This window comes from Macaca mulatta, chromosome 4 (assembly GCF_049350105.2).
Source record: "Macaca mulatta isolate MMU2019108-1 chromosome 4, T2T-MMU8v2.0, whole genome shotgun sequence".
Lineage (NCBI taxonomy): Eukaryota > Metazoa > Chordata > Mammalia > Primates > Cercopithecidae > Macaca > Macaca mulatta.
Window position 1 is genome coordinate 138,451,572 of NC_133409.1, and position 25,955 is coordinate 138,477,526.

Here is a 25,955-nt window from a genome sequence, read left to right on the forward strand (position 1 = left end):
AGAACCTGGAACCAGATGGAGGTGGAGATAAGAAGGTAAGACAGAACAGGCGGGCCAAGTTCACTGAAGCTTAAGAAAATCATGTTTAGACTGTTGTTAAAAATCCAGGCTGGCTTCCATTCTATAGCATGAAAGGCAAGTCCATGTTCTTCTCACCAGTGCCCACGTAGATGTAGCCATAGTGCTTGGTGCGGGGAGCATGGTAGAAGGTGAGGCCTGGCCAGAGCAGGCTGCGCAGCACCACCAGGGCATTGCCCCTCTCCATCTGGATACTCCAGGACCCTGAGAGGAGACAGGCAGGAGGTGAGGCCTGGGTGCTGCTGGAGCCGGAGCTCTGCCCTTCGTGCTGTGGCCCCTGGCTCCTTGGGCAGCCAAGCCCAGGTGCTAAGGTTCCACTGGAGAAAGACCATTTAATTCTCCAGGTGCTTTACTCCCTGATTGCCTTTTAGCCATTATTATTTTCGTTTTAAGAGACATGGTCTCACTCTGTCGCCCAGGCTGGAGTGCGGTGGTGCAACCACAACTCAACCTCAGCCTTGACTCCTGGGCTCAAGCAATCCTCCCACCTTAGCCTCCAGAGCAGCTGGGACCATGGGCACGCACCACCATACCCAGCTAACTTTTTTGGTTTTTTGTAGAGATGGGGCCTCACTGTATTGCCCAGGCTGGTCTCAAACTCCTGGGCTTAGGCGATCCTCCCACCTTGGCCTCCCAAAGTGCTGGGATTACAGATGTGAGCCACCACACCCAGCCCTTTTAGCCATCTCACTGCTCATTAAAACAACTTTCAGGGGGAGGGCAAAGGAAATGAAAAGAGGTGAAACTCAAACCAGTCTGTTTTGTTCCTGTCAGCAGGTCTAGCTAAAGGTTGAGTTGCGGAGGAGGCTGAATCCACAGGCAGAGGGGAGTTGGGCTGGGCCAAGGGAGAGACACCGACTCCTCCCACACTACCCAGTACAGTCACCAGTTCTAGTGTGGTTTGCCCCTACTTGCCGTTTTGCTCTGTCTTCCCCATTTCCTGAAGCCTCTCCTGAGTTGGATTAGACCAGACCAGGAAAGGAAGGCTCAAATAGAAGTTTGGGCAGTTCAGTCCTCCTAGCTCAGTGGCCCTTTCTGACAGCTGGTAGACTGGGAGCCATCCTTGGTGGGAGGGGACTTGGGCTGCCCCTAGTGAGCCTTTGTCCTAGGTTCTGCCCTGGTTTTTGCCTCCCCACACAGGAGCAGCCCAGCTCAGGGCTGAGTCGTGCAGCCATGAGGACTTGGCTGGAAGGGCCTGATTCAGCTCCAGAACCCAGGGAGGGAGCCACAGTGTGGGAGGAAGGAGCCTGGGAAAATCGCCTCTGGATGCAGATCTGGGGCTTCTATTCCCCTGCGCACTGAGGCCTCTCCCGGCCCAGCCACAGCCCTGCTCCAGGCCCTGCCAGAAAGGCAAATGCTTTGAAAGTTTTGGTGTTGGACCAGCCAGCCATGCACTGAGAGCTGCTCTTCGGCCTTCATCAGCTGCCAGCTCAGCCCGGCTGCTTGGCTCCTGCTGCCCCAGCTTCCCACAGGCCACCTCCAACCATGGTCCACCCTAGTCACTCCACACCCTGCAGCCTCACAACTCAGTCCCCACCCACTGGGGGCCACCCTGCATCCAAGAAACCTGATTGCCAGGAACCCCTGACCCTCATGGCAGCTCACCCCTACTCAGGGTACAGCCGCCTGCCCAGGTCAAAACCAGAGTTTTCTGGGAGTATATAGTTTGGCTGTCCCTGGTCCTGCTCAGGGAGAAGCCAGTCACAAAGCTTACTTTAGCACTGTGCAGTGGCCAGCACCAAGTGCCATCACTCATGCAAAGGTTGAAGTCAGATTCACAGTGTGGACTTGTCAGCTCCACACAGTACCTGCTGGACAACATCAAGAAGAAAGTAGAGTGTCCCTGTGTTAGCCGGGCTCCGGCTGGAACACTGCCCCGAGAAGGAGTATTTCCTCTGACTCTTAAAAGTTTTCTCTGGGTGTTTGGGGTCCTCTGCCTCTCAGATCTGCCCTCAGAGTTTGATAGTCCCTAGCCTGGTACTTTCCTGGTCATGCATCTCCAGAAAAGAGATTGCTTAGGGTTGATGAGGGTGGGGGGTCCAACAGGACAAAGTGTTCCTACTCCACTGCTTCAGCCTTGGACAAGAAGCACAGACCCAGGAAGATCCCATTCCCTCCCTTGATCACCCCACCAGCCTAGAGTATCATCAGGGTTCAGACTCCATAGGACACAGTCCCTCAGCCCCTTGAACTAAGAAAGACCAGACTGCCTCATCTGTATCTGCCTACCGAGGGAGGGCAGCTTGCAGCCTGCCTGGGCCAGGTGCTGCCCTGGAGAAAATGGGATCCTGGAGTCCTCTAACCTAGACCCTTCTCAGTTCATTGCTGCCAGCACCTTAGCATGCCTGGGCAAGGGCTTGGTCCTGCCCTGCCCTCACACCAGCCTGCCTGCCTAGGCTTTGGCCACCTCTTGCCACCAGTATATAATGTGGGGGGCGGGGGGCAGTGTTCTTGGACAGAGTGGCCTAGGCCTATCAGCAGGGACTCCTACCCAGAGAGCAAGGAGAAACTGGCAGGGCAGCTAGGGAAATACAGTGCCCCCGCCTGGCAGGGGGCAATGCTGCGCAGGCGGGAGGGTGCTGGTGGAATACGGTAGCGGCATGTGGGGCCAGTCAGAAACAGCACTGCCTCCCTCCCTCGCATTCCTGTCACACTCCTGTCCTCTCCTAGTCCCTGGCTCAGCTGGTCGCCCGGGAAACACACAGACTCAACGTGCCAGGAGTCACGTAGCATCTACCTGAAGAGCCAAGCACTTGCTGTCACCTTCACCCACTTTCTTACTGCAACTGCTGAACAGGCTGAGCCCAGCCAGCTGCTGTCGCCGCCTCCAGGACTCAGGGAAAAGCCCCCTGCAGACTTGGTGCTACAGGTTCACAGCCCCCGCTCTCCCTTTTCTCCCCAATCCCTCCTGCCCCCTAGCAGCCACTCTTCTCCAGAAGCTGTGTTTTGAGGATGTGATGGGTACAGGTTGGTAAGTCAGGAGGGGGGCCTCCTGGGTTTCCTGGGCCCTCAGGGTCTCACCCACCTTGCTAGTATGGAAACCTCATGCTGGGGCATACTTTAATTACATTCTCCTGCCATCCTGGAAGAAAGGCAGCTCTGGGATTAAGATCGACGGAGAGTAGGCCAGGCTGGGGACCAGGGCTGTCCGGGGGCAACAGATGGCCTAAATCCTCTCAGATGAGCACCAACAAAATTTTCGTCACACAAAAAAATAAATGGCCATGAGTTCCCAGTGGGAGAAGCACCCCCACCCCCTGCAAGGGCCATAAGAATCATATACCACCTAGACGCCTGAGGACAGAGGAGGAAGGAGAAACCCCTGGTTGCCAGACCCCTATCAAATCGATGAGTAGCAATCAGGCTGCGTGGCCCAGTAGGCTGAACACTTGTCAGCCAGGCTTCCAAGGAACTGGGGCAGGAAGAGCCACCTGCACACATCCCGAAAGGAAGGCTGACCCTGGGCACCATGTGCTCCGCCACCCTCTGCCCCCTATGCTTGCCTCCCTCGCCCCCTTCCCGGTCCTCTACAACCACCAGCAGCAGCTTTCAAAGGCTGCTTTCCAGGGTGGCAGGTCCATTGCTGCCCTCTGCTGCCTGAACTGAGCATTGCTGCTGAGAAATTGCTTGGGAAGGAGCCCCAGTCTGTCTGCACCTGGAAATTCTGAGGCCTCTGCACCAGCCCAGAGTGGAGCAAGGAGAGGAGCAGTGCCCTCCAGCCCTCCCCTTTTACCTCCCAGGATACCGATTCTTGCAAGGCACCTTCTAGTTTACATTTCCCTTTCCTATCCTCTGTTTCATTTGATCTTCCCAAACCTCTGAAGCAAGGGAGGTGTCTTTCTTATTCCAAGGGCATCACAGGTGCCTGTTGTAGCTGCTCCGTGGCTATTTGCTGATATAGTGGATGTTCAGGGAGCACTGAATGGCAAGATACTGCCTAGGAATCTAGGCTCCTGACTGGCATGGTGGCTCACGCCTGTAATCCCAGCACTTGGGGAGGCTGAAGTGGGCAGATCACCTGAGATCAGGAGTTCGAGAGCAGCCTGGCCAACATGGTGAAACCTCATCTCTGCTAAAAATACAAAAATTAGGCATGGTGGCATGCACCTGTAATCCCAGCTACTTGGGAGGCTGAGGCAGGAGAACTGCTTGAACCCAGGAGGCAGAGGTTGTAGTGAGCCGAGGTGGCAGCGAGACTCTGTCTCAAATATATATATATATATATAGCCTCCTGACTCACAGCTGCATCTGTGCCACCTGGCTGCAGCCCAAGGTCAGAGAACTCTTAGTCATTACCCTGGATCCAGCAGGAGGACGGTCATGCCACCCCAGAACCGGCTACCCACTCCCATGGAACTTTGCAGATCCCTGGACACGGCATGACAACTCATGAGGACAACAGCTCTCCCGCTCCTCTCTTCGGCCAAGGTGTCTCTTGTCACTTTGGCCAAGGGACAAGATGTCGAGTCATTGGCCTACCTCATGGACACAGAGCAGGGGTCCCAGGAACAGGGCCAACCTAAACCACACCTGCTCAGAAGCCACATGAAGTCACCCTGAACAACTGCCTCAGACCCTGAAAGGAAACAGTTATCCTAACTGGCCAGAAAACAGTTGCCAAATCCCATCCCTCCAGCCAGTTCTGGTGTCCCAGGGAACTCCTCCTTGGGGTTTTGGCCCCAATTAGCAGCCCAGCCCAGCTGCTGCCTGCCTGGCAGGGGAGCCTCCAAGCAGCTCAGACTGCTCTTTTCCTAGCTGATAAGGAAGGGGACTAGGGAGGAAAATCAGCTGTCTGTTCTCCTGTGACCATCCACACTTCCACTCCATTGCCATGACCCTCATCAAACCATCATGAGAAAAAGGTGGGCCTAGGCTGGGCATGGTTTTTACAGGCTTACACCTGTAATCCCAGCCCTTTGGGAGGCTGAGGTGGGTGGATCTCTTGAGCTGAGTTGTTCAAGACCAGCCTGGGCAACATGGTGAAACCTCAACTCTACAAAAAATACAAAAACTAGCCAGGCATAGTGGTCCACACTTGTAGTCCCAGCTACTCGGGAGGCTGAGGTAGGAGGATCACTTGAGCCTGGGAGGTGGAGATTGCAGTGAGCCAAGATTGTCCCACTGGCCACTGCATTCCAGTCAGGGCAAAAGAGCAAGACCATGTCAAATTAAAAAAAAAAAAAAAAACTGCGCCTAACTTCCTGGAGGCCTTCTGGTAGTAGTGGCTCTGGGAGGCGGGACCTGAAGGTTATGGGGAGGTTTCCCAAGGTAAGGCCAGGAGCATCCCTCCCCTGAGACCCATGTGCACAGGAAATGCCAGGAGTCCTCAGCTTCCAAGTTTCCAGCTCATAAAGCAACATGGTGGGGTGGACTGGGAAGTGGAGCCAGCAGCTGATCCTGCAGCCCTGAGGTTATAACATCAGGGCAGGATGCCTAGGGCCTTGGGTAACTGCAACTCACCCACCTGCCAGGCCCAGATCCCATACCTCCCATAGGCCTGATGAATTCACTTGCCAACTGGACACATCAGAGTGGCTCACCAGGCTGGAGTGCAATGGTGACCAATCACAAGTAACATGAAACTCCTGAGCTCAAGCGATTCTGTCACCTTGACCTCCCAAAGCACTGGAATTACAGGCATGGGCCACCTTGCCCAGCCCCAATCCCTGCAACCTTTAGGAAGACTCCAAAGTCTCACATTTTACTTCTCCTGTTGCAAGACAGCTGCCTCCAGGGTCCACCTTACCTGAGACAGCAGAGGGCAGATAGGGCTGATGGTGTTCCCTTAGGAAGACTTTGCTGGGCCCCACCCCATCTAGCTGACTTTGGTCTTGGCTGCAGAAGCTCTATCACCCTCTTCACCCCTCTCAACGCATAGTGGACGAGGCTCCATGGGCAAGGCAGCGCTACTACACCAGCCCCTCTCACCCAGCACAAAGGAGAGCCTCATCTTCTGATTCTGGAGCATCCAGCTGCAGGTAAGAAAGCTGCAAAGGGCTTCCCAGACACACCCTGAATCAGGGGACAGGGCTGCTATCCTCTGATTAGGGGAATGAAGAGGACTTCTGTAGGCCCACCCCTCAGCCCCTGGCTCTGAGTTTCCATCACCACTCTGTTCCAGGCTCCCTTTGTCAACGAGGGACGTACAGCCCCCTCAGGCTCCTGGCAAGTCTGGGAGCAGAGACAGAGGAGATGACGGGTGTCTGAGAAGTGTGTCTGATGGGCAAGAAATGCCCCAACCCCTATAGAGCTTCTTCATATCCCCCTACTTGTCCAGGAGACCCTCCTATCTGTCACTACAGCACTGGCCCTGCCCAGAGTACCTTGACTCAGATGTTCCTGTATGATGGAAGCCCAAATTGCCACTCCTTGATGGCAGCTCCTACCCACTCAGAACCATTGCCTGGCCCCTGGGGCACTGCAGTAGCCCTGAGATGGCCTCATGATCCCTGGCTTGCCCTGCCCTGTCTAGAGCCACCTGTGCACCACTGCCTTATTGTCACAGACCTGCTCACAAGCCACCAGCAGCTTCTACGGCCTTGGTCTTCTAGGCTGTCCTAGGCCTGCCCCAACTCATCTCTGAGGACTTGCTACCACTAAAAAAATTAATAAGTCCGGGTGCGGTGGCTCACACCTGTAGTCCCAGCTACTCAGGAGGCTGAGACACTAGAATCGCTTGAACCTGGGAGGCAGATGTTGCAGTGAGCCGAGATCGTGCCACTGTGCTCCAGCCTGGGCGAGAAACTCCGTCTCAAATAAACTCCGTTTCAAAATAATAATAATAATAATAAAAAAAATAATCACAGGCTCACTTTGATATATGGGTCTTCACAAACACTGCAGTTTTTTGTTTTTGTTTTTGTTTTTGTTTTTGAGACAGAGTCTCGCTCTGTTGCCCAGGCTGGAGTGCAGTGGCCGGATCTCAGCTCACTGCAAGCTCCGCCTCCCGGGTTCACGCCATTCTCCTGCCTCAGCCTCCCGAGTAGCTGGGACTACAGGCGCCGGCCACCTCGCCTGGCTAGTTTTTTTTTTTGTATTTTTTAGTAGAGACGGGGTTTCACCGGGTTAGCCAGGATGGTCTCAATCTCCTGACCTTGTGATCCGCCCGTCTCGGCCTCCCAAAGTGCTGGGATTACAGGCTTGAGCCACCACGCCCGGCCACAAACACTGCAGTTTTTATAAACTGAAGGTCTGTAGCCAGGTAAAGCAGTATATCAGTGCCATTTTTCCAACAGCATGTGCTCACTTTGTATCTGTGTAACATTTTGGTAGTTTTCACAACTTTTCAATTTTTTTTTTTTTTGTCTGAGACAGAGTCTCGCTGTCACCAAGGCTGGAGTGCAGTGGCGTGATCTCGGCTCACTGCAACCTCTGCCTCCCAGGTTCAAGTGATTCTCATGTCTCAGCCTCCTGAGTAGCTGGGACTACAGGTGTGCACACTACACCTGGCTAATTTTTATATTTTTAGTATAAATGGGGTTTCACTATGTTGGCCAGACTGGTCTCGAACTTTTGGCCTCTAGTGATCTGCTGCCTCGGTCTCCCAAAGTGCTGGAATTACAGGCATGAGCCACCGCACTCAGCCCTTTTTTTTATTATTATATTTGTTACAGTGTTCTGTGATCAGTGATCTTTGATGTTACTATTGTATTGTTTTGGGGCACCACGAACTACATCCATTTAAGATGGCAAACCTAATTGATAAATATGTGTCTTCTGACTTCTCCCAGCCCTCTCCCTCTCAGGCCGCCCTATTCCCTGAGACACAACAATCGTTAAATTAGGCCAATTAATAACTCTACAGAGGCTGGATGCGTTGGTTCATGCCTGTAATCCCAGCACTCTGGGAGGCTGAGGGAGGTGGATCACCTGAGGTCAGGAGTTCGAGACCAGCCTGGCCAACATGGTGAAACCCTGTCTCTACTAAAAATACAAAAATTAGCCAGGCATGGTGGCACATGCCTGTAATCCCAGCTACTCAGGAGGCTGAGGCAGAAGAATCACTTGAACATGGGAGGTGGAGGATGCAGTGAGCTGAGATTGTGCCATTGCACTCCAGCCTGGGCAACAGAGTGAGACTCTGTCTCAAAAAAAATAAAAAATAAAATAACTCTACAGTAGACTCTAAGTGTTAGGTGAAAGGAAGAATCCCACGCCTCTCACTTTAAATCAAAAGCTAGAAATGACTAAGTTTAGTAAGGAAGGCATGTCAAAAGCTGAGATAGAGCCAGGCATGGTGGCTCATGCCTGTAATCCCAGCACTTTAGGAGGCTGAGACAGGAGTACTGTTTGAGTGCAGGAGTTCGAGACCAGCCTGGGCAACACAGCAAGACTCCATTTCTACAAAAAAAAAAAAAAAATTGCCAGGTATGGTGCACACACCTATTGTGTGTGCTGTTGCACTCCTCAAGAGGTTGAAGCAGGAGGATCACTTGAGCCCAGGAGTTCGAGGTTACAGTGAGTTATGATCACGCCACTGCACTCCAGCCTGGGTGATGAAGCAAGACCCTATCTCTAAAACCAAAAATAAAAAAAAAATTGAGATAGGCTGAAAGATAGGCCTCTTATACCAAACAGCTAAGCTGTGAATACAAATAAAAGTCCTTGAAGGGAATTAAAAGTGCAACTCCAGTGAACATAAAAATGATAAGAAAGTGAAACAGCCTTCTTGCTGATATGTAGAAAGTTTGAGTGGTCTAGATAGGAAATCAAACCAGCCACAACCTTCTCTTAAGCCAAAGCCTAATCCGGAGCAAGGCCCTAACTCTCTTCAATTCTATAAAGGCTGAGAGGTGAGGAAGCTACAGAAGAAATGTTAGAAGCTAACAAAGGTTAGTTCATTGACTGGGCATGGTTGCTCATGCCTGTAATCCTAGCACTTTGGGAGACTGAGGCAGGAGGATGGCTTGAGCCAAGGGGTTGGGGCCAGTCTGGGCAACATAGGGAGACCCTGTCTCTACAAGAAATAAGTCAGGCATAGTGGCACACACCTGTAGTCCCAACTACTCAGGAGGCTGAGGTGGGAAGATCACTTGAGCCTGGGAAGTCGAGGCTACAGTGAAGCATGATCACGCTGTTGCACTCCAGCTTGTGCAACAGAGTGAGACTCTGTCTCAATCAATCAATCGATCAATCAATCAATGTTAGTTCATGAGATTTAAGGCAAGAAGCTGTCCCTATCACATAAAAGTACAAAGTGGAGTGGCAAGTGCTAATGTAGAAGCTGCAGCAAGTTAACCAGAAAACTTAGCTAAGATCACTGATTAAGCTGGCTACAATAAACATAGATTTTTAATGGAGATGAAACAGCCTTCTATTGGAAGAATATGCCATCTAGGACCTTTTCTTTTTTTTTTTTTTTTTTTTTTTTTTTTGAGACAGAGTCTCGCTCTGTCACCCAGGAGTACAGTGGCACAATCTTGGCTCACTGCAACCTCTGCCTCCCGGGTGCAAACAATTCTCCTGCCTCAGCCTCCCGAATAGCTGGGATTACAGGTGCAGGCCACCATGCCTGGCTAATTTTTGTATTTTTAGTAGAGATGGGGTTTCACCATGTTGGCCAGGCTGCTCTCGAACTCCTGACCTCAGGTGATCCGCCCACCTTGGCCTCCCAAAGTGTTGAGATGACAGGCGTGAACCACCTACCCGGCCTAACATCTAGGACTTTCATAGCTAAAGAGAAGTCAATACCTGGCTTTAAAGCTTCAGAGAACAGGCTGACTCTTTTTAGTGGCTCATACAGCTGGTGACTTTAAGTTGAAGCCAATGCTCATTTACCATTTTGAAAATCCTAGGGCCCTTAAGAATTATACTAAATCTGCTCTGCCTGTGCTCTATAGATGGACCAACAAACCCTGGATGATAGCATGTCTGTTCACAGCCTGGTTTACTGAATACTTTAAGTCCACTTTTGAGACCTACTGCTCAGAAAAAAGGATGCCTTTCAAATTACTACTGCTCATTGACAATGCACCTGGTCACCCAAGAGCTCTGATGGAGATGTACAATGAGATTAAAGTCGTTTTCCTGCCTGCTAACACGACATCCATCCTGCATCCATGGATCCAGGAGTGACTTCACCTTTCAAGTCTTATTTTAAAAAGACATTTCATAAAGCTATAACTGCCATAGATAATGATTCCTCTGATGGATCTGGGCAAAGTAAATTTAAAACATTTTGGAAAAGATTCATCACTTTAGATGACATTAAGAATATTCATGACTAGGCCAGGTGCAGTGGTTCACACCTGTAATCCCCGCACTTTGGGAGGCTGAAACTGGCAGATCACGAGGTCAGAAGATCGAAACCATCCTGGTTAACACAGTAAAACCCCGTCTCTACTAAAAATACAAAAAATTAGCTGAGCGTGGTGATGGGCGCCTGTAGTCCCAGCTACTCAGGAGACTGAGGCAGAAAAATCACTTGAACCCGGGAGGTGGAAGTTGCAGTGAGCTGAGATCATGCCACTGTACTCCAGCCTGGGCGACACAGTGAGACTCTGTCTCAAAAAATAAATAAATAAGAATATGTATGACTCATGGGAGGAGGTCAAAATGTCAACATTAACAGGAGTTTGGGAGAAGTTGATTCCAACCCTCATGGATGATATTAACAAGTTCAAGACTTCAGTGGAGGGCCAAGCACAGTGCCTCACACCAGTAAGCCCCACATTTTGGAAGGCTGAGGTGGGTGGATCACTTGAGGTCAGGAGTTCAAGACCAGCCTGGCCAACATGGTGAACTCATCTCTACTGAAGATACAAAAAATAGCCAGGCATTGTGGTGCATGACTGTAATCTAGCTGTTTAGGAGGCTGAGGCAGGAAAATCACTTGAACCCAGGTGGCAGGGGTTGCAGTGAGCTGAGATCACACCACTGCATTCCAGCCTGGGCAAAAGAGCAAGACTCTGTCTCAAAAAAAAAAAAAAAAAAAAAAACAGGCCAGGCTGGGCGCGGTGGCTCATGCCTTAATCCAACACTTTGGGAGGCCAAGGTGGGCAGATCACCTGAGGTCATGAGTTCAAGAGCAGCCTGGACAACTTGGTGAAACCCTGTCTCTACTGAAAATATTTTAAAAATTAGCCAGGCACGGTGGCAGGCACCTGTAATTCCAGCTATTCAGGAGGCTGAGGCAGGAGAATTGCTTGAACCTGGGAGGCAGAAGTTGCAGTGAGCTGAGATGGCACCATTGCACTCCAGCCTGGGTGACAGAGTGAGACTCCATTTCAAAAAATAATAATAAAAAAAATAAAAATAAAAGTAAAAAGTAGAAATACAAAAATTAGCCTATCATGGGCCAGGCACGGTGGCTCACGCCTGTAATCCCAGCACTTTGGGAGGCCAAGGCGGGCAGATCACAAGGTCAGGAGATCAAGTCATAGATTTTTAATGGAGATGAAACAGCCTTCTATTGGAAGAATATGCCATCTAGGACTTTTTTTTTTTTTTTTTTTTTTTGAGACAGAGTCTCGCTCTGTCACCCAGGCTGGAGTGCAGTGGCACAAGTGCTCTGTCACCCAGGCTGGAGTGCAGTGGAGTGCAGTGGCTAACACAGTGAAACCCCACCTCTACTAAAAAAAATACAAAAAAATTGGCCGGGTGTGATGGCGGGCGCCTGTAGTCCCAGCTACTCAGGAGGCTGAGGCAGGAGAATGACGTAAATCCGGGAGGTGGAGCTTGCAATGAGCCAAGATCATGCCACTTCCCTCCAGCCTGGGCAACAAAGCGAGACTCCATCTCAAAAAACAAAAATTAGCCGGGCTTAGTGGCTGGTGCTTGTAATCCCAGCTATTCAGTAAACTGAGGCAGGATAATCTCTTGAACCCAGAAGGCGGAAGTGGCAATGAGCTGAGATCATTGCACTCCAGGCTGGGTTACAAGAGTGAGACTCCATCTCAAAACAAAAAAAAAAGACTTCAGTGGAGGAAGTAACTGCAGACATGGTGGAAGTAGAAAAAGAACTAGAATTCAGAAGTGGAGCCTGAAGATATGACTGAATTGCTGCAACCTCATGAATGGATGATGGGTTACTTGAATGGATGAGGGGTTGCTTCTTACAGATGAGCAAAGAAAGTGGTTTCTTAAGCTGGAACCCACTCCTAGTGAAGATGCTGTGAACATTGTTGAAATGAGAACATCAAAGGATTAAGAATATTACCTAAGCCAGGTTCGGTGGCTTACACCTGTAATCCCAGCACTTTGGGAGGCCGAGGCAGGCAGATCACAAGGTCAAGAAATCGAGACCATCCTGGCCAACATGGTGAAACCCCATCTCTACTAAAAATACAAAAATTAGCTGGGCATGGCCGGGCACGGTGGCTCACGCCTGTAATCCCAGCACTTTGGAAAGTTGAGATGGGCAAATCACAAGGTCAGGAGATTGAGATCATCCTGGCTAACACGGTGAAACCCCGTCTACTAAAAATACAAAAACAAAAATTAGCCAGGCATGGTGGCAGGCGCCTGTAGTCCCAGCTACTCAGGAGGCTGAGGCGGGAAAATGGCATAAACCTGGGAGGCAGAGCTTGCAGTGAGCTGAGACCGTGCCACTGAACTCCAGCCGAGGCAACAAAGCGAGACTCTGTCTCAAAAAAAAATTAGCTGGGCATGGTGGCACACACCTGTAGTCCCAGCTACTCAGGAGGCTAAGGCAGGAGAATCGCTTGAACCTGGGAGGTGGAGGTTGCAGTGAGCCACTGCACTCCAGCCTGGCAACAGAATGAGATTTCGTCTCAAAAAAAAAAAAAAGAATATTACCTAAACTTAATTGATAAAGTAGTAGCAGGGTTTGAAAGGATTAATTCCAATGCTGAAAGAAATTCTACTGTGGATAAAATGCTATCAAACAGTACTGCATGCTAGATAAATCTTTTGTGAAAGGAAGAGTCCATTGATGTAGCAAGCTTTGTTGTCGTCTTGTTTTAGAAAATTGCCATAGCCACCCCAGACTTCAGCAATCACCACCCTGACCAGTCAGCAACCATCAACATCAAGGCAACACCCTCCACCAGCAAAAAGACTACAATTCACTGACGGGTCAGGTGATCATTAGTATTGTTATGAAATAAAGAATTTTTAATTGTTTTTAACATTTTTAGACATAATGCTATTGCATACTTAACAAACTATAGTATAGTATAAACACAACTTTTCAAAAAATGTGTGACTCACTTTACTGCAGTATTCACTTTATTGTGGTGGTCAGGAACCAAACTTGCAATATCTCTGAGGTATTTTTCTTTTTTTTTTTTTGAGACAGAGTTTTGCTCTGTTGCCCAGGCTGGAGTGCAGTGGCACAATCTCAGCTCACTGCAACCTCTGCCTCCCAGGTTCAAGCAATTCTCCCTACCTCAGCCTCCCAAGTAGCTGGGTATATAGGTGCGCGCTACCACACCCAGCTAATTTTTCTATTTTTAGTAGAGACGGGGTTTTGCCATGTTGGCCAGGCTGGTCTCGAACTCCTGACCTCCAGTGATCTGCCCACCTTGGCCTCCCAAAGTGCTGGGACCACCGTGCTCAGCTGGTGTGTTCATTTTCATTTGAGTCCTTACTGTGCATTAGGCACTGTTATAAGTATTTTGTACATGAATTTACTCATTTAATTCTGGCATCCAAATGCTCACCAGGCCGGACCCTGCTTAGTTTCCGAGATCAGAAGAGATTAGGCATGTTCAGGGTGGTATAGGAGTAGTCCATTTAATTCTCATAAAAACTCAGTGAGGTAGAAAATATCAATTCTCCCCTTTATAGAAATGAGAAAACTGAGGTACTGGGAAATGGAGGGATTTGCATGAAGTCACACAGCTAGTAAGGGGCCAATTCAGGATTCAAACCCAGCCTGTCTGATTCCACAGACCTTGCGTCGCCATCCCCATCCTGAGATACCGCCCAGCTGGGCCGTTCACTGCTCTTCAGAAGTGTTTCCCCCAGAGGTGTGGGTGACTATTGTCCTGTAGTTCCTATTGTCATTTAAACTGTTGTTTACTTAACAATCCAGTTCATGCCAGAGCTGTGGAGTTCTAACACTTTAACACTTACTGTGTCCTTGGGTTTAACTCTCTGAGCCCCTGTTTCCTCATCTGTAAAATGGGGATAAAAATAATAGGCTGGCTGTGAAAATTAAAATGAGATAAGGCATGGCAAGAGCTGAGTACGGTGCCTGGCACACAATAAGCGCGTCATGTTTCATGAGTTAGTTGTTATTGTTGTCATTATCATTGCCGTCATCATCATTAGATCCTTCTCATTCTCAGGAATACCCAACAAGGGAAGAGAAAGAAATGGGGCGCTGAGTCTGTGCCTTGGGCCTGGCCCCCAATGGCCTAGAACCTGGCACCTGAATTGGGTTATAGCATCCGAGGACATGTTGTTCTCTACGGGAGATGCTCAAGGGAAGGAAATGGGGTCAGCAGCACCAGCTATGTGCCAAGCATTATATCCAGTCCCCAAATCCCAGACTCCCAAAAGTAACAGTTGAGATGTAAGTATGGCTAATATTTTCAGGGATATTTGGGAAAAGATTCCCAACCTGCCTCCATTCAAGATTGCTACAAAAATCAAGAGACACTGAGATACCTCCTCTCTGTGAAAACATATGGAAAACAATCCTACCTTTTGTAATTCAAGAACATTCATCAGTGTGTACTATAAACTGGGCCCTGGGGAAGCCCCACCCTCAAAAACCCATGGTGAACCACCAATTCCCACTAGGCCCTTGGTTCCAGTCTCAGAGAAAAATGGCAGGTGGCATGGCCTGCTGCTGTGGCCTGAGGACAAATTCCATGGCCTCGAGGTAATGGACTATTACCTTTGGGAATGTCATGCTCCAAGGAGTCCATGAAATCCAGGGAGGGGTCCAGGTCAGCCTTCTCAAGCAAGGTCTTATTCTTTAGCTCAACAGGCTCCCTGAAATGGAAGTAGGAGCTGAGCTTCTTGGCCTCAGACAAGGACAGTCCTAGAAAGAGGTGGCAGGCAGGAAAAGGATGGTTAGCCCAAAACCCCCCGGCCCCCTTTCTCTCTGCACCGGGACCACATGGTAGGGCTTACAAAAGACCGTGTCAACCACTGACAGAGAACTGAAGGAAGGAAATGGATTAGCGTTCCCTCAGTCCAAACTCGGACCAGATCCTGCCATAAGCAGAGTCCAGCCAGGCGCGATGGCTCATGCCTGTAATCGCAGCACTTTGGGAAGCCAAGGCAGGCAGATCACCTGAGGTCGGGAGTTTGAGAACAGCCCGGCCAACATGGCAAAACCCTGTCTCTACTAAAAATACAAAAATTAGCCGGGCATGGTAGTGGGTGTCTGTAATCCCAGCTACTCGGGAGGCTGAGGCAGGAGAATCCCTTGAACCCAGGAGGCAGGGGTTGCAGTGAGCCAAGATCGTGCCACTGCACTCCAGCCTGGATGACAAGAGCGAAACTCCATCAAGAAAGAAAGAAAAGGAGGGAGGGAGGGAGGGAGGGAGGAAAAGAAGGGAAAGGAAGGAAGAAAGGAAGGAAGGAAGGAAGGAAGGAAGGAAGGAAGGAAGGAAGGAAGGAAGGAAGGAAGGAAGTCCAAGGAGGAAGGAGATAGGAAAAGGCCCAGACCCATGTAAAGCCCTGGGACCAAGGGACTACATGCTCTCCCACTCCTCAGGCTGAAGAGAGTCAGGGACCACTGACTGGGGAGCCCATACTGACCACTGGTGCCAGGTCACTGGGCATACCCTTCCAGGTGATAAGGTCACAGCTACTTCTTCTCTGATAAAGTGTGTAAGTACCCCCACTGGACTCCCAGACATATGTTTTATTGTGCTTGGGAAAAGACACCCCCCAGCCCTTGAGAAGGGCCCCAGAGAACTTACCTTCAAAGGTCCGATTGACATGGGTGGGTCCAAAAGGTGTCTTGAAGAGGGCGCCTCGGGGGATGATGGCCACAGCCTTGTCAATCTGGTCAATGACAGACACCAAGCGGGTCTCTTCCTTGATTTGGACCTGAGGAGACAGGAGAGGAGCCCCCCCTGCCAGGGCACTGTGCCCATCCACCCCTGGCACAAGGTCCCTCTGCATGGCCATCTCACCTGCACCACCACAGTGTAGTGGACACCAGAGCCACGCAGATCACTCTGGGCAAGCCCTCACCTTCCTTCCTATCAAGATTTTCTTCCTCTCTTTTTATTTATTTTTTAATTCGTAATACATACAGGTGGTATGATATTCAAAACTACAAAAAAAAAAAAAATCAGTCTTTCTCTCACCCCTGTCTCTGAGCCCCTAGTTGCCCTCACTGGGGACAACCATCATTGAAGGTTTCTTGTGTACTCTTCCAGAGGCATACCATCCTATCAGCATATTTAAATGTTGCTTATTTTGCCTTCTTAAAATATAAAAGTAATCATGCTCACTGTAGAATATTTGGACAATACAGAAAGACATACCAAAGAGAATTAAAACCACTCGTAACCCTACCTCCTAAAGATAATCACTGATAACATATTGGTATACTTTCTTTGTGTTTTGTTGTTGTTGTTGTTGTTTTGTCTTTGTTTTTGTTTTGAGACAGGGTCTCACTCTGTCACCTAGGCTGGAGTGCAGTGGCGCAATCATGGCTCACTGCAGCGTCAACTTCCCAGGCTCAGATGATCCTCCCACCTCAGCCTCCCGAGTAGCTAGGAGTACAAGCACATGTCACCACACCTGGCGAATTTCTGTTTTTTATTATTATTTATTTATTTATTTTTGAGACCGAGTCTTGCTCTGTCACCCAGGATGGAGTGCAGTGCAGTGATCTCAGCTCACTGCAATCTCTACCTCCTGGGTTCAAGTGATTCTCCTGCCTCAGCCTCCTGAGTAGCTGGGACTACAGGAGTGCACCACCGCACCCAGCTAATTTTTGTATTTTTAGTAGAGACAGAGTTTCACCATGTTGGCCAGGCTGGTCTTGAACTCCTGACCTCAGGCGATCCACCCACCTTGGCCTCCCAGACTGCTGGGATTACAGGTGTGAGCCACTATGCCTGGTCAATTTTTGTATTTTTGGTAGGGACAGGGTTTCACCATGTTGCCCAGGCTGATCTCCAACTCCTGGGCTCAAGAAGTCTGCCTGCCTCAGCCTTCAAAGTGCTAGGATTACAGGGTGAGCCACAGCGGCCAGCCCTCTATGCGTATATTTAAAGCAAAATTAGAGTCACAGTTTATATTGTTTCATATCCTTCTCTTCAGTTTAACATTATTTTGCAAGCATTTCCCCATATCATACCATTTTTACACAGATGAAATTTAGTTACAATTTCTATCTAGGGCAACCCTGAACAAAAGGATTTCATAGAGATTTTGTGGAAGAGCTCGACAGAGAATGCATGTCAACAGAGGCCCAGAGAGTCACGGAGCCACCTATTTGCCATGGGCAGCCTACCTGAATGGTTTACAAAAGAAAGGTAGAAACTAAGCTTTAACAAGTGCTGAGGCCAGGGTCTTTAAATATGTCACCTTATTTAATCCACACAAGCCTGCAAAGCAAATAAAATTATCTCAATTTTACAGAAAAATGATAATAAAACTGAGGCTCATGGCTGGGTGCGGTGGTTCACACCTGTAATCCCAGCACTTTGGGAGGCCGAGGTGGGCAGATCACCTGAGGTCGGGAGTTTGAGACCAGCCTGATCAACATGTAGAAACTCCATCTCTACTAAAAATACAAAATTAGCCAGGTGAGGTGCCAGGTGCCTGTAATCCCAGCTACTTGGGAGACTGAGGCAAGAGAATCACTTGAACCCGGGAGGCAGAGGCTGCGGTGAGCCAAGATCGCGCCATTGCACTCCAGCCTGGGTGTGACAGCGAGACTCCATCTCAAAAAAAAAAAGAATGGGAAGGCTCTTTAAGACACTGATATAGAAAGATCTCCAAAATATATTGTTAGGTGAAAAAAAGCAAGGTTCAGAATCATGTGTATAACTTACTGCCATGTTTTGTTTTGTTTAGTTTTGTTAAGGTAAAAAGAGAATATGTATAGGTATGGTGTTTGTTGAGGCTTATATTTGCATGAACTGTCTCCAGAAGCAGCAACTGGAAATTTAATGTGAATTCAAATGCCCAGGGGATTTTTTTTTTTTTTTTTTTCTGAGACAGAGTCTCGCTTTGTCACCCAGGCTGGAGTGCAGTGGTGCGATCTAGGTTTACTGCAAGCTCCGCCTCCGGGGTTCACGCCATTCTCCTGCCTCATCCTCCCGAGTAGCTGGGACTACAGGCGCCCGCCACCACGCCCGGCTAATTTTTTGTATTTTTAGTAGAGACGGGGTTTCACCGTGTTAGCCAGGATGGTCTCGATCTCCTGACCTCGTGATCTGCCCGCCTTGGCCTCCCAAAGTGCTGGGATTACAGGTGTGAGCCACAGTGCCCAGCCAATGCCCAGGGGATTTTTTTTTAAAGGCAGATACCTGATGCTGAGGCCCAAGATCCTACATTTCTAACTCTTAGGACATGGTGAAGCTTCTGATCCAGACTCTACTTGGAGCAGAAAAATTTAGACACACACATACACATATGTACACACATATGCACATGCAAAATAGTTAACATCAGACCAGGTGCAGTGGCTCATGCCTGTAATCACAACACGTTGGGAGCCTGAGGCGGTTGGATAACCTGAGGTCGGGAGTTCGAGCCCAGCCTGGCCAACATGGTAAAACCCCGTCTGTACTAAAAATACAAAAATTAGCTGGTTGTGGTGTCAGGCACCTGTAATCCCAGCTACTTGGGAGGCTGAAGCAGGAGAATTGCTTGAACCCAGGAGGCGGAGGTTGCAGTGAGCTGAGATGGCGCCAATGCACTCCAGCCTGAGCGACAAAGCAAGACTCCGTCTCAAAAAACGAAGGAAGGAAGGAAGGAAGGGAGGGAGGGAGGGAGGGAGGGAGGGAGGGAGGGAGGGAGGGAGGGAGGGAGGGAGAAATAGTTAATGTCCCCTAAATAGAGGACCTGTGTGACTAGTGGACAGAGATGGGAGGAAACTTTACTATATTCCTTTTTGTACCTTTGAATTTTGAACTTTGAATTTTGTACCTTTGAATTTATTATTTTGTGAAATGAAAACTGATACTAAAATATAAGAACCTGTGCACATTCCCTGACCCCAGAGTACAGCACAGAGCACCCCTTCTTCCCAGTCCCCACCCCAGAGCCTACCCACAGCCTTTATCCAGATGCTTAGGAGGTAGCTGTGTGGCCTTGGGCACATCACTTAACCTCTCTCTCTAAACTGGTAGGAGAATGTCCTCTTCTCTACCACCTGGAAAGTAATGTACCAACTCCATAGGGTTTTAAGGATGAAACGAGATGATATAGGCACAGTAGCACGTTGCCTAGCACACCCAGGTACTCAATAACCAACGTGGCACAAAGATAATAATAACATTAGTCGCCGGGGATGGTGGCTCATGCTTGCACTCCTAGCTACTTGGGAGGCTGAGGCAAAAGGATTATTTGAGCCCAGGAGTTTGAGACCAGCCTGGGTAACACAATGAGTTTCCTGTCTCAAAAAAAAAAAAAAAAAAAAAAAAAAGAGGAGATAATGATGGTACTTGTTGCCATAATTTTTTTTCTCTCTTTTTTTTTTTTTTTTTTTTTGAGACAGAGTCTCACTCTGTCGCCCAGGCTGGAGAGCAGTGGCGGGATCTCTGCTCACTGCAAGCTCCGCCTCCTGGGTTCACGCCATTCTCCTGCCTCAGCCTCCTGAGTAGCTGGGACTACAGGCGCCCGCCACCTCGCCCAGATAATTTTTTGTATTTTTAGTAGAGATGGGGTTTTCACTGTGTTAGCCAGGATGGTCCCAATTTTCTGACCTCGTGATCCGCCCGCCTCGGCCTCTCAAAGTGCTGGGATTACAGGCTTGAGCCACCGCACCTGGCCTATTGCCATAATTTCTATTGGGCTGGGTTCTGGATGAGCCCAGGCTCTCCTTTAGGTCCTCCTCCTGCTCTCCTCTTCACTCACCACTATTTCTTCTTCAAAGACCTTGTCACCTTCATTCACCTTCTGCAGCTCAGTGTGTTCATATTCGTATGATGGGTCCCCCATGAAGCGGCCCTTCACCACAGACGACTGTGCCACCATCTCCTCTGTGGCAGGGGGCAAGAGGCTCCACTCTGTGCAGTTCAGGCTGCCAACAATATTCACATCACTCCTGGATTCAAACTCCCCTGCTCACCCACTATTCCTATTACCTTCCCTTCTCTCTAGTGGGTTAGGGCCAGGAAAAGCTGTTGAAATGGCCACTTTTCCTCCCAATGCTGTCATGAGACCATCAGAAGCCCCAAGTGCTGACTGGGCATGGTGACTCATGCCTGTAATCCCAGCACTTTGGGAGGCTGAGGTGAGCGGATCACTTGAGGTCAGGACTTCAAGACCAGCCTGGCCAACATGGTGAAACCCCGTCTCTTCTAAAAATACAAAAATTAGTGGGGCATGGTGGCACATGCCTGTAGTCCCAGCTACTCAGGAGGCTGAGGCAGAAGAATCGCTTGAACCAGGGAGGCAGACGTTGCAGTGAACCAAGATTTCCCCAGCCTGGGTGACAGAGTGAGACTCCGTCTCAAAAAAAGAAAAAAGAAGCCCCAAGTGCCAATGGTGAGCACACCCCTCATATGTGATAAGCAGAGTCAATTTCATTCATTCCATGTATGCTGAAATTAAATGAGCCTCTTCCTAGATATCTAGACTATGAAATTCCAGATGAGTTTCTGGTAGCTGAACTTTCCTCAGTTGTGTGGACCCATGTTTTGGTGGGCCCTAAATTCATGCTCAGCCTGCCTACTGAGTCAACAGCACAACCATTTCATCCCATTTCTCAGAAATGCCTAGCCTATGCTCAAGGACTTCTCCTTTGAGCCCTTTGGGAGCACTCACCAGGCCCACCCAGTCCCTTCTTTCTCACTTCCTGCTGCTGGGAGAGGAGGTCCTTCCCACTCCTCTCAAATATACCCTGGGCCTAGGTCCCCAGTCTGGCCTCTGCTCATCTTCCTGCCCTTCACTCTCCACCAGTTCTCCCTCAACATAAAAACTGCTCAGCTGGCCAGGCACGGTGGCTCATGCTTGTACTCTCAGTACTTTGGGAGGCCGAAGTGGGCAGATCACTCAAGACCAGCCTGGCCAACATGGTGAAACCCTGTCTCTACTAAAAATACAAAAAAATTAGCCAGGCCTGGTGGCAGGTGCCTGTAATCCCAGCTATTCGGGAGGCCAAGGCAGGAGAATCGCTCAAACCCAGGAGGCAGAGGTTGCAGTGAGCCGAGATCATGCCATTGCAATTTGGCCTGGGCAGCAAGAGCAAAACTCTGTCTCAAAAAAACAAAAACAAAAACAAAACAAAAAAACTACTCAGCCTACTAAAACAGCAGCCCCCCCAAATCCATGTCCTTCTAGAAAATGCTGTTCCTGTCCTTCCCTCCCTCTTTCCCAACTCTCAACAATAATCTCAGAACAACAATTGCCCTGTGGGGGCCTTTCCTCCCCATCCTTTTCACTCTTCAGCCCACTATGCCATGATTTCTGCCCCTACCACTTCAAGAAACTGCTTGGGAGAAGGCCATCCATGACACCTAACAGCCAACAAATGCATCTCCATCCAGTTCTATTTCCTCTGACATCTTCCTTCCTCCTTCTCCAGGGTCTTAAGTATTTCCAGGGACCTATTCTCACCCTTCTTTTCTTTTTGCAGTCTTACCCACCTGCCTTCCAGAGCCCCAGCTACTACCTAGTCCGTATCCAGAATCCAACCACTTCCAAAGCTCCCACCCTGGCCCAAGCCACCATTCCCTACTGTCTAGATATTACCATAGACTCCTAACTAGTCTTCCTGCCTCCACATCTATTCCGCCTTTGGACTAGTCCCCACCCAACTCTTCACACCTAAGCCGTCATGTCACTCCTCTGTGGAACCTTCCAGTGGCTTCCCATTAAGCTAAGTCTTACAATGCCCCACAAGGCCCTGCGTGATTGTTTCCTACCCCTCACCTCTCTGAATCTTGTGTCCTACAACACTCCCCTCACTCATTCTTCTCTAGCCACACTAGTCTCCCTTGGGTTCCACAAACACACTAAGCACAAGGGCATTTGCACTTGCCTAGAATTCTCTTCCCGCGGATATTTAAGTAGTTCACTCTCTCAGTCACTTCAGGTATCTTGTCAAATGTGACCTTATCAAAGAGGCTATCCCTGACCAAACTATTTAAAATAGTACCCCATCCTGTATTCGCTTTTTGTGTGTGTGTGTGTGTGTGTGTGTGTGTGTATGTGTGACGGAGTTTCACTCTTGTTGCCCAGGCTGGAGTGCAATGGTGCAATCTCAGCTCACTGCAACCTCTGCCTCCCAGGTTCAAGCGATTCTCCTGCCTCAACCTCCCAAGTAGCTGGGATTACAGGCTTGCAACACCACGCCCAACTAATTTTGTATTTTTAGTGGAGACAGGGTTTCTCCATGTTGGTCAGGCTGATCTCAAACTCCCGACCTCAGGCAATCCGCCTGCCTCGGCCTCCCAAAGTGCTGGGATTACAGGCACGAGCCACTGCACCTGGCCCATCCTGTATTATCTATCCCCCTTAGCTTTTAACATCATCTGATATGTAACAGATGTGTGTGTTTAGCTATTGTCTATCTTTCCTTCCCTGTCCCCTAAACACACACTACAATGTAAGCTCCATAAAGACAAGGATTTCATTTACCACTGAGCTCCTGGTGCCTAAATCAATGCCTCACACATGACAGCACACAGTAGGTGCTTAGCAAATGCTCATAGAATAAAATGAAATGAATCCCAAATCTCTATCTTCAGTTCAACATTTTCTTCTGTATTCCACATCTGTACTTTAATATACTTTCTTAACACCTTGTAACTCAGGTACCTCACACCAAATTCACTATGTCTTCCCTAGTCCTGCCCCTGAATTCTCTCCTACTGAGTGGTATTAGTACTTAATTTACTCAGCTGCCTAAGCTAGGAGGGGTCAGCCTTGACCTCTTCTTTATAACAATCCTTATTCAACCTCACAAGTCCTGACAATTCTAGTACTTAAATCTTTCCAACCCATCCCCTCCTCTGCATTCCCTGGGCTACGTCTTCCTTTCAGGCCTCATTCATACGGACACTACAATGGACTCCTAACCACAGTGCTCACCACACGTTCAGGCCATTCTGCCCACTCTGATCTGAGCAGGCTCTTCTTGCAAGCCCCTCAGTAGCTCCCCATGTTCTATAAACAAAGTTCCATATCCTTTTGCCTCTAGAACCAGTTCTACACAACATCATACTACTGTTCTCCCAAACACTCTGAGCCTTCCCCAGCCAACAAGTTTGTCTAACTGTTCCCTAAATAAATAAGCCGTGCTGGCCTATTTATTTATTTAGAGACAGGGTCTCTCTCTGTCACCCAGGCTGGAGCGCAATAGTGATCCATAGCTAACTGCAACTTTGAACTCTTGGGCTCAATCCTCCCACCTCAGCTTACTGAGTAGCTGGGACTACAGGTGCACACCACCATGCCCTGTAAATTGTTTTCTTTTCTTTTTTTTTTTTGAGACAGAGTCTCGCTCTGTCACCCAGGCTGGAGTGCAGTGGCATGATGACAGCTCATTGCAACCTCCGCCTCGCGAGTTCAAGCAATTCTGCCTCAGCCTCCCGAGTAGCTGGGACTACACGCGCCCGCTACTACACTAGGTTAATTTTTCGTATTTTCAGTAGAGACGGGTTTCACTGTGTTAGCCAGGATGGTCTCAGTCTTCTGACCTCGTGATCCTCCCGCCTCAGCCTCCCAAAGTGCTGGAATTAAAGGCGTGAGCCACCACGCCCTGCCTTTTTTTTTTTTTTTTTTTTTTTTTTAATGGATGAGGTCTTGCTATATTGCCCAGGCTGACCGAATAGACTGCTTTATAAGGTAGTAAGCTCCCCTTTAGTCAAAAAGAGGCTGGCTGGGCGTGGTGGCTCACGCCTGTAATCCCAGCACTTTGGGAGGCCAATGTGGGTGGATTACTTGAGGCCAGGAGTTCAAGACCAGCCTAACCAACATAGTGAAACCCTGTCTCTACTAAAATTACGAAAATAAGAATAAATAAATAAATAACCGGGTGTAGTGGCGCGTGCCTGTAATCCCAGCTACTCGGGAGGCTGAGGCAGGAGAATCGCTTGAACCCGGGAAGCGGAGGGGGCAGTGAACCAAGATGGCGACACTGCAAACGAGTCTGGGTGACAGAGCGAGACTCTGTCTCGAAACAAAAATAAATAGTCTGGATGGTCCTGTATGGTAGTGACCAGGAAGTATGGTAGTGACCAGGGAATTTTCCCCAGCTCTCTCCCCATTCCGCATTCGTTCTCTACTTCCAAAAGCGCCTCCAGCTGCAGAGCAGACACCTCCATCAAAGAGCACCACCCACTCCCTCGGGCGTCTGACCCTCCTCCAAACTGAGCCAGCACTTGGTTGGAACCTGGTTTATTCTCCAGGTCCGCATTTTCCAGAAACCTTCCCACTGCTTCACCTGCGTTCTTGGCCCTGCCTCTCTTATAAACCAATCTGCATCTAAGTTTCCCTTGGCCTCCTCAGGCAGAGAACACGCTCTCGCAGGGCCCCGCCCTCCGGGACCTACTCCGTCCATTGCCCCGCCCCTTCAGGCTCCGCCCTAGCCTCAGATTCCGCGACTTCCCCAACCCTGCCTTTTCCCTCAACCACCTCTTGACCGTCCCCAGGCCCGCCCCACCAGGCCCTAGGCCCTTCCCAATTCCACTCATCTCAGATCCCGCCCACATCTCCCTTGGCTCCATGGGCTCTGCCTCTTTCAATTGCTACGACCCGCCCACCCCGCCCTGCCTCTAGGTAGCCACCCTCTGGGGTCCGGCGGCGGCCCCGCCCCGGGGGCCTCCTCACCTGTAGAGCGTCTTGCGCGGTGCGAGCTGGTCCTCACTCAGGCCCTGCGCGATGTAGTAATCGGCGACGAGGCCAAGGATGCGGCCCCAGAAGAGAACCCGATCGTAGCGGTAGTCGCGCTTAACCAGCATAAGAGACGTGAGCAGCGAGGCCCGACGGTCCGGGCTGAGGCCCTGCCCACTGCCGGACGCCAGCTCCAGAGATAGCAGGAGGCTGTCGGCGTCCATCAGGCCAGCGTCTCTGCTCAACGCCCGTAGAGTTGCTAGGAGAAGCTGCCTCCATGGAGACCTGAAGCTCCGCCCTTCCGCCTAGCAGTACGCTGGTTTCCACCCACCCCACCGCCTACCGCCCAGCCCTCCTCCCCACAGAGGCCTGGGCAAACATCAGCCCCCTCCCTCTTCCTTTCCAGAGTTTGGGACGGATGTCTTCAGTTGTCACGGCCACAGCATGGCTTCCCCTACTGTTAGGCTACAGTGTGGGGTTGGAGGTCCTAACCCAGCCTTTTTCCATAGATATTTGGCCCTCCCTGAGCCCTTTCACATAGTCGACAGTCTTCACCGTATATGCACCTGGGGTCTGGAAAGAAAACAATACAAAACCCCAACACTGACACTAACTGTACTATTTCACCCGTCATGTCACTTCTTGACCTCAGAATGATCTGTGAAGAAAATAATTTGAGATGTCTCTTGGCTCTAATTAAGATTCTGTCATCGCCACTACCTCCACCCTCACCCCACCCCAAGCCAGGTCTTACAGATTGAGGTCCATCCATTCTCTTCCATCTTCACCAGCTGTCTTCTTCATCTACCCTTTCCATAGAAATATTCTAAGTGACAAATGAAAATCTAGGCAATGGGGCAATCTCATCAACTACCACCTTTCTCATCAACTACCAACTACCACTAACTGTTGTTTTTAGATCCAAATGGTAGCAAGAGATGAAAGGCCAGAACCTCACTGCAGCTGGAGCTTCACTCCCTGGGCTAGAC

The 25,955-nt window shown here is 49.6% G+C and overlaps 1 protein-coding gene across 2 annotated transcripts; it reads right to left on the reverse strand.

Moving 5' to 3' along the window:
* Nucleotides 1-59: 59 nt before the first annotated feature.
* On the reverse strand, nt 60-25,253 carry RSPH9 (radial spoke head component 9). 2 transcript variants are annotated; one of them, XM_028847519.2, is made up of 5 exons: nt 24,964-25,253; nt 20,044-20,209; nt 15,921-16,005; nt 14,885-15,031; nt 60-282 (listed from the first exon to the last, which is right to left on the reverse strand). In XM_028847519.2, the coding sequence occupies exons 1-5, from the start codon at nt 25,188-25,190 to the stop codon at nt 122-124; spliced, it is 786 nt and encodes a 261-aa protein (XP_028703352.1). In that variant the 5' UTR covers nt 25,191-25,253; the 3' UTR covers nt 60-121. The 2 variants fall into 2 exon arrangements, with proteins under 2 accessions (XP_028703352.1, XP_028703351.1); XM_028847518.2 differs by having other exon boundaries at nt 15,921-16,050.
* Between the last annotated feature and the right edge of the window lie 702 nt (nt 25,254-25,955).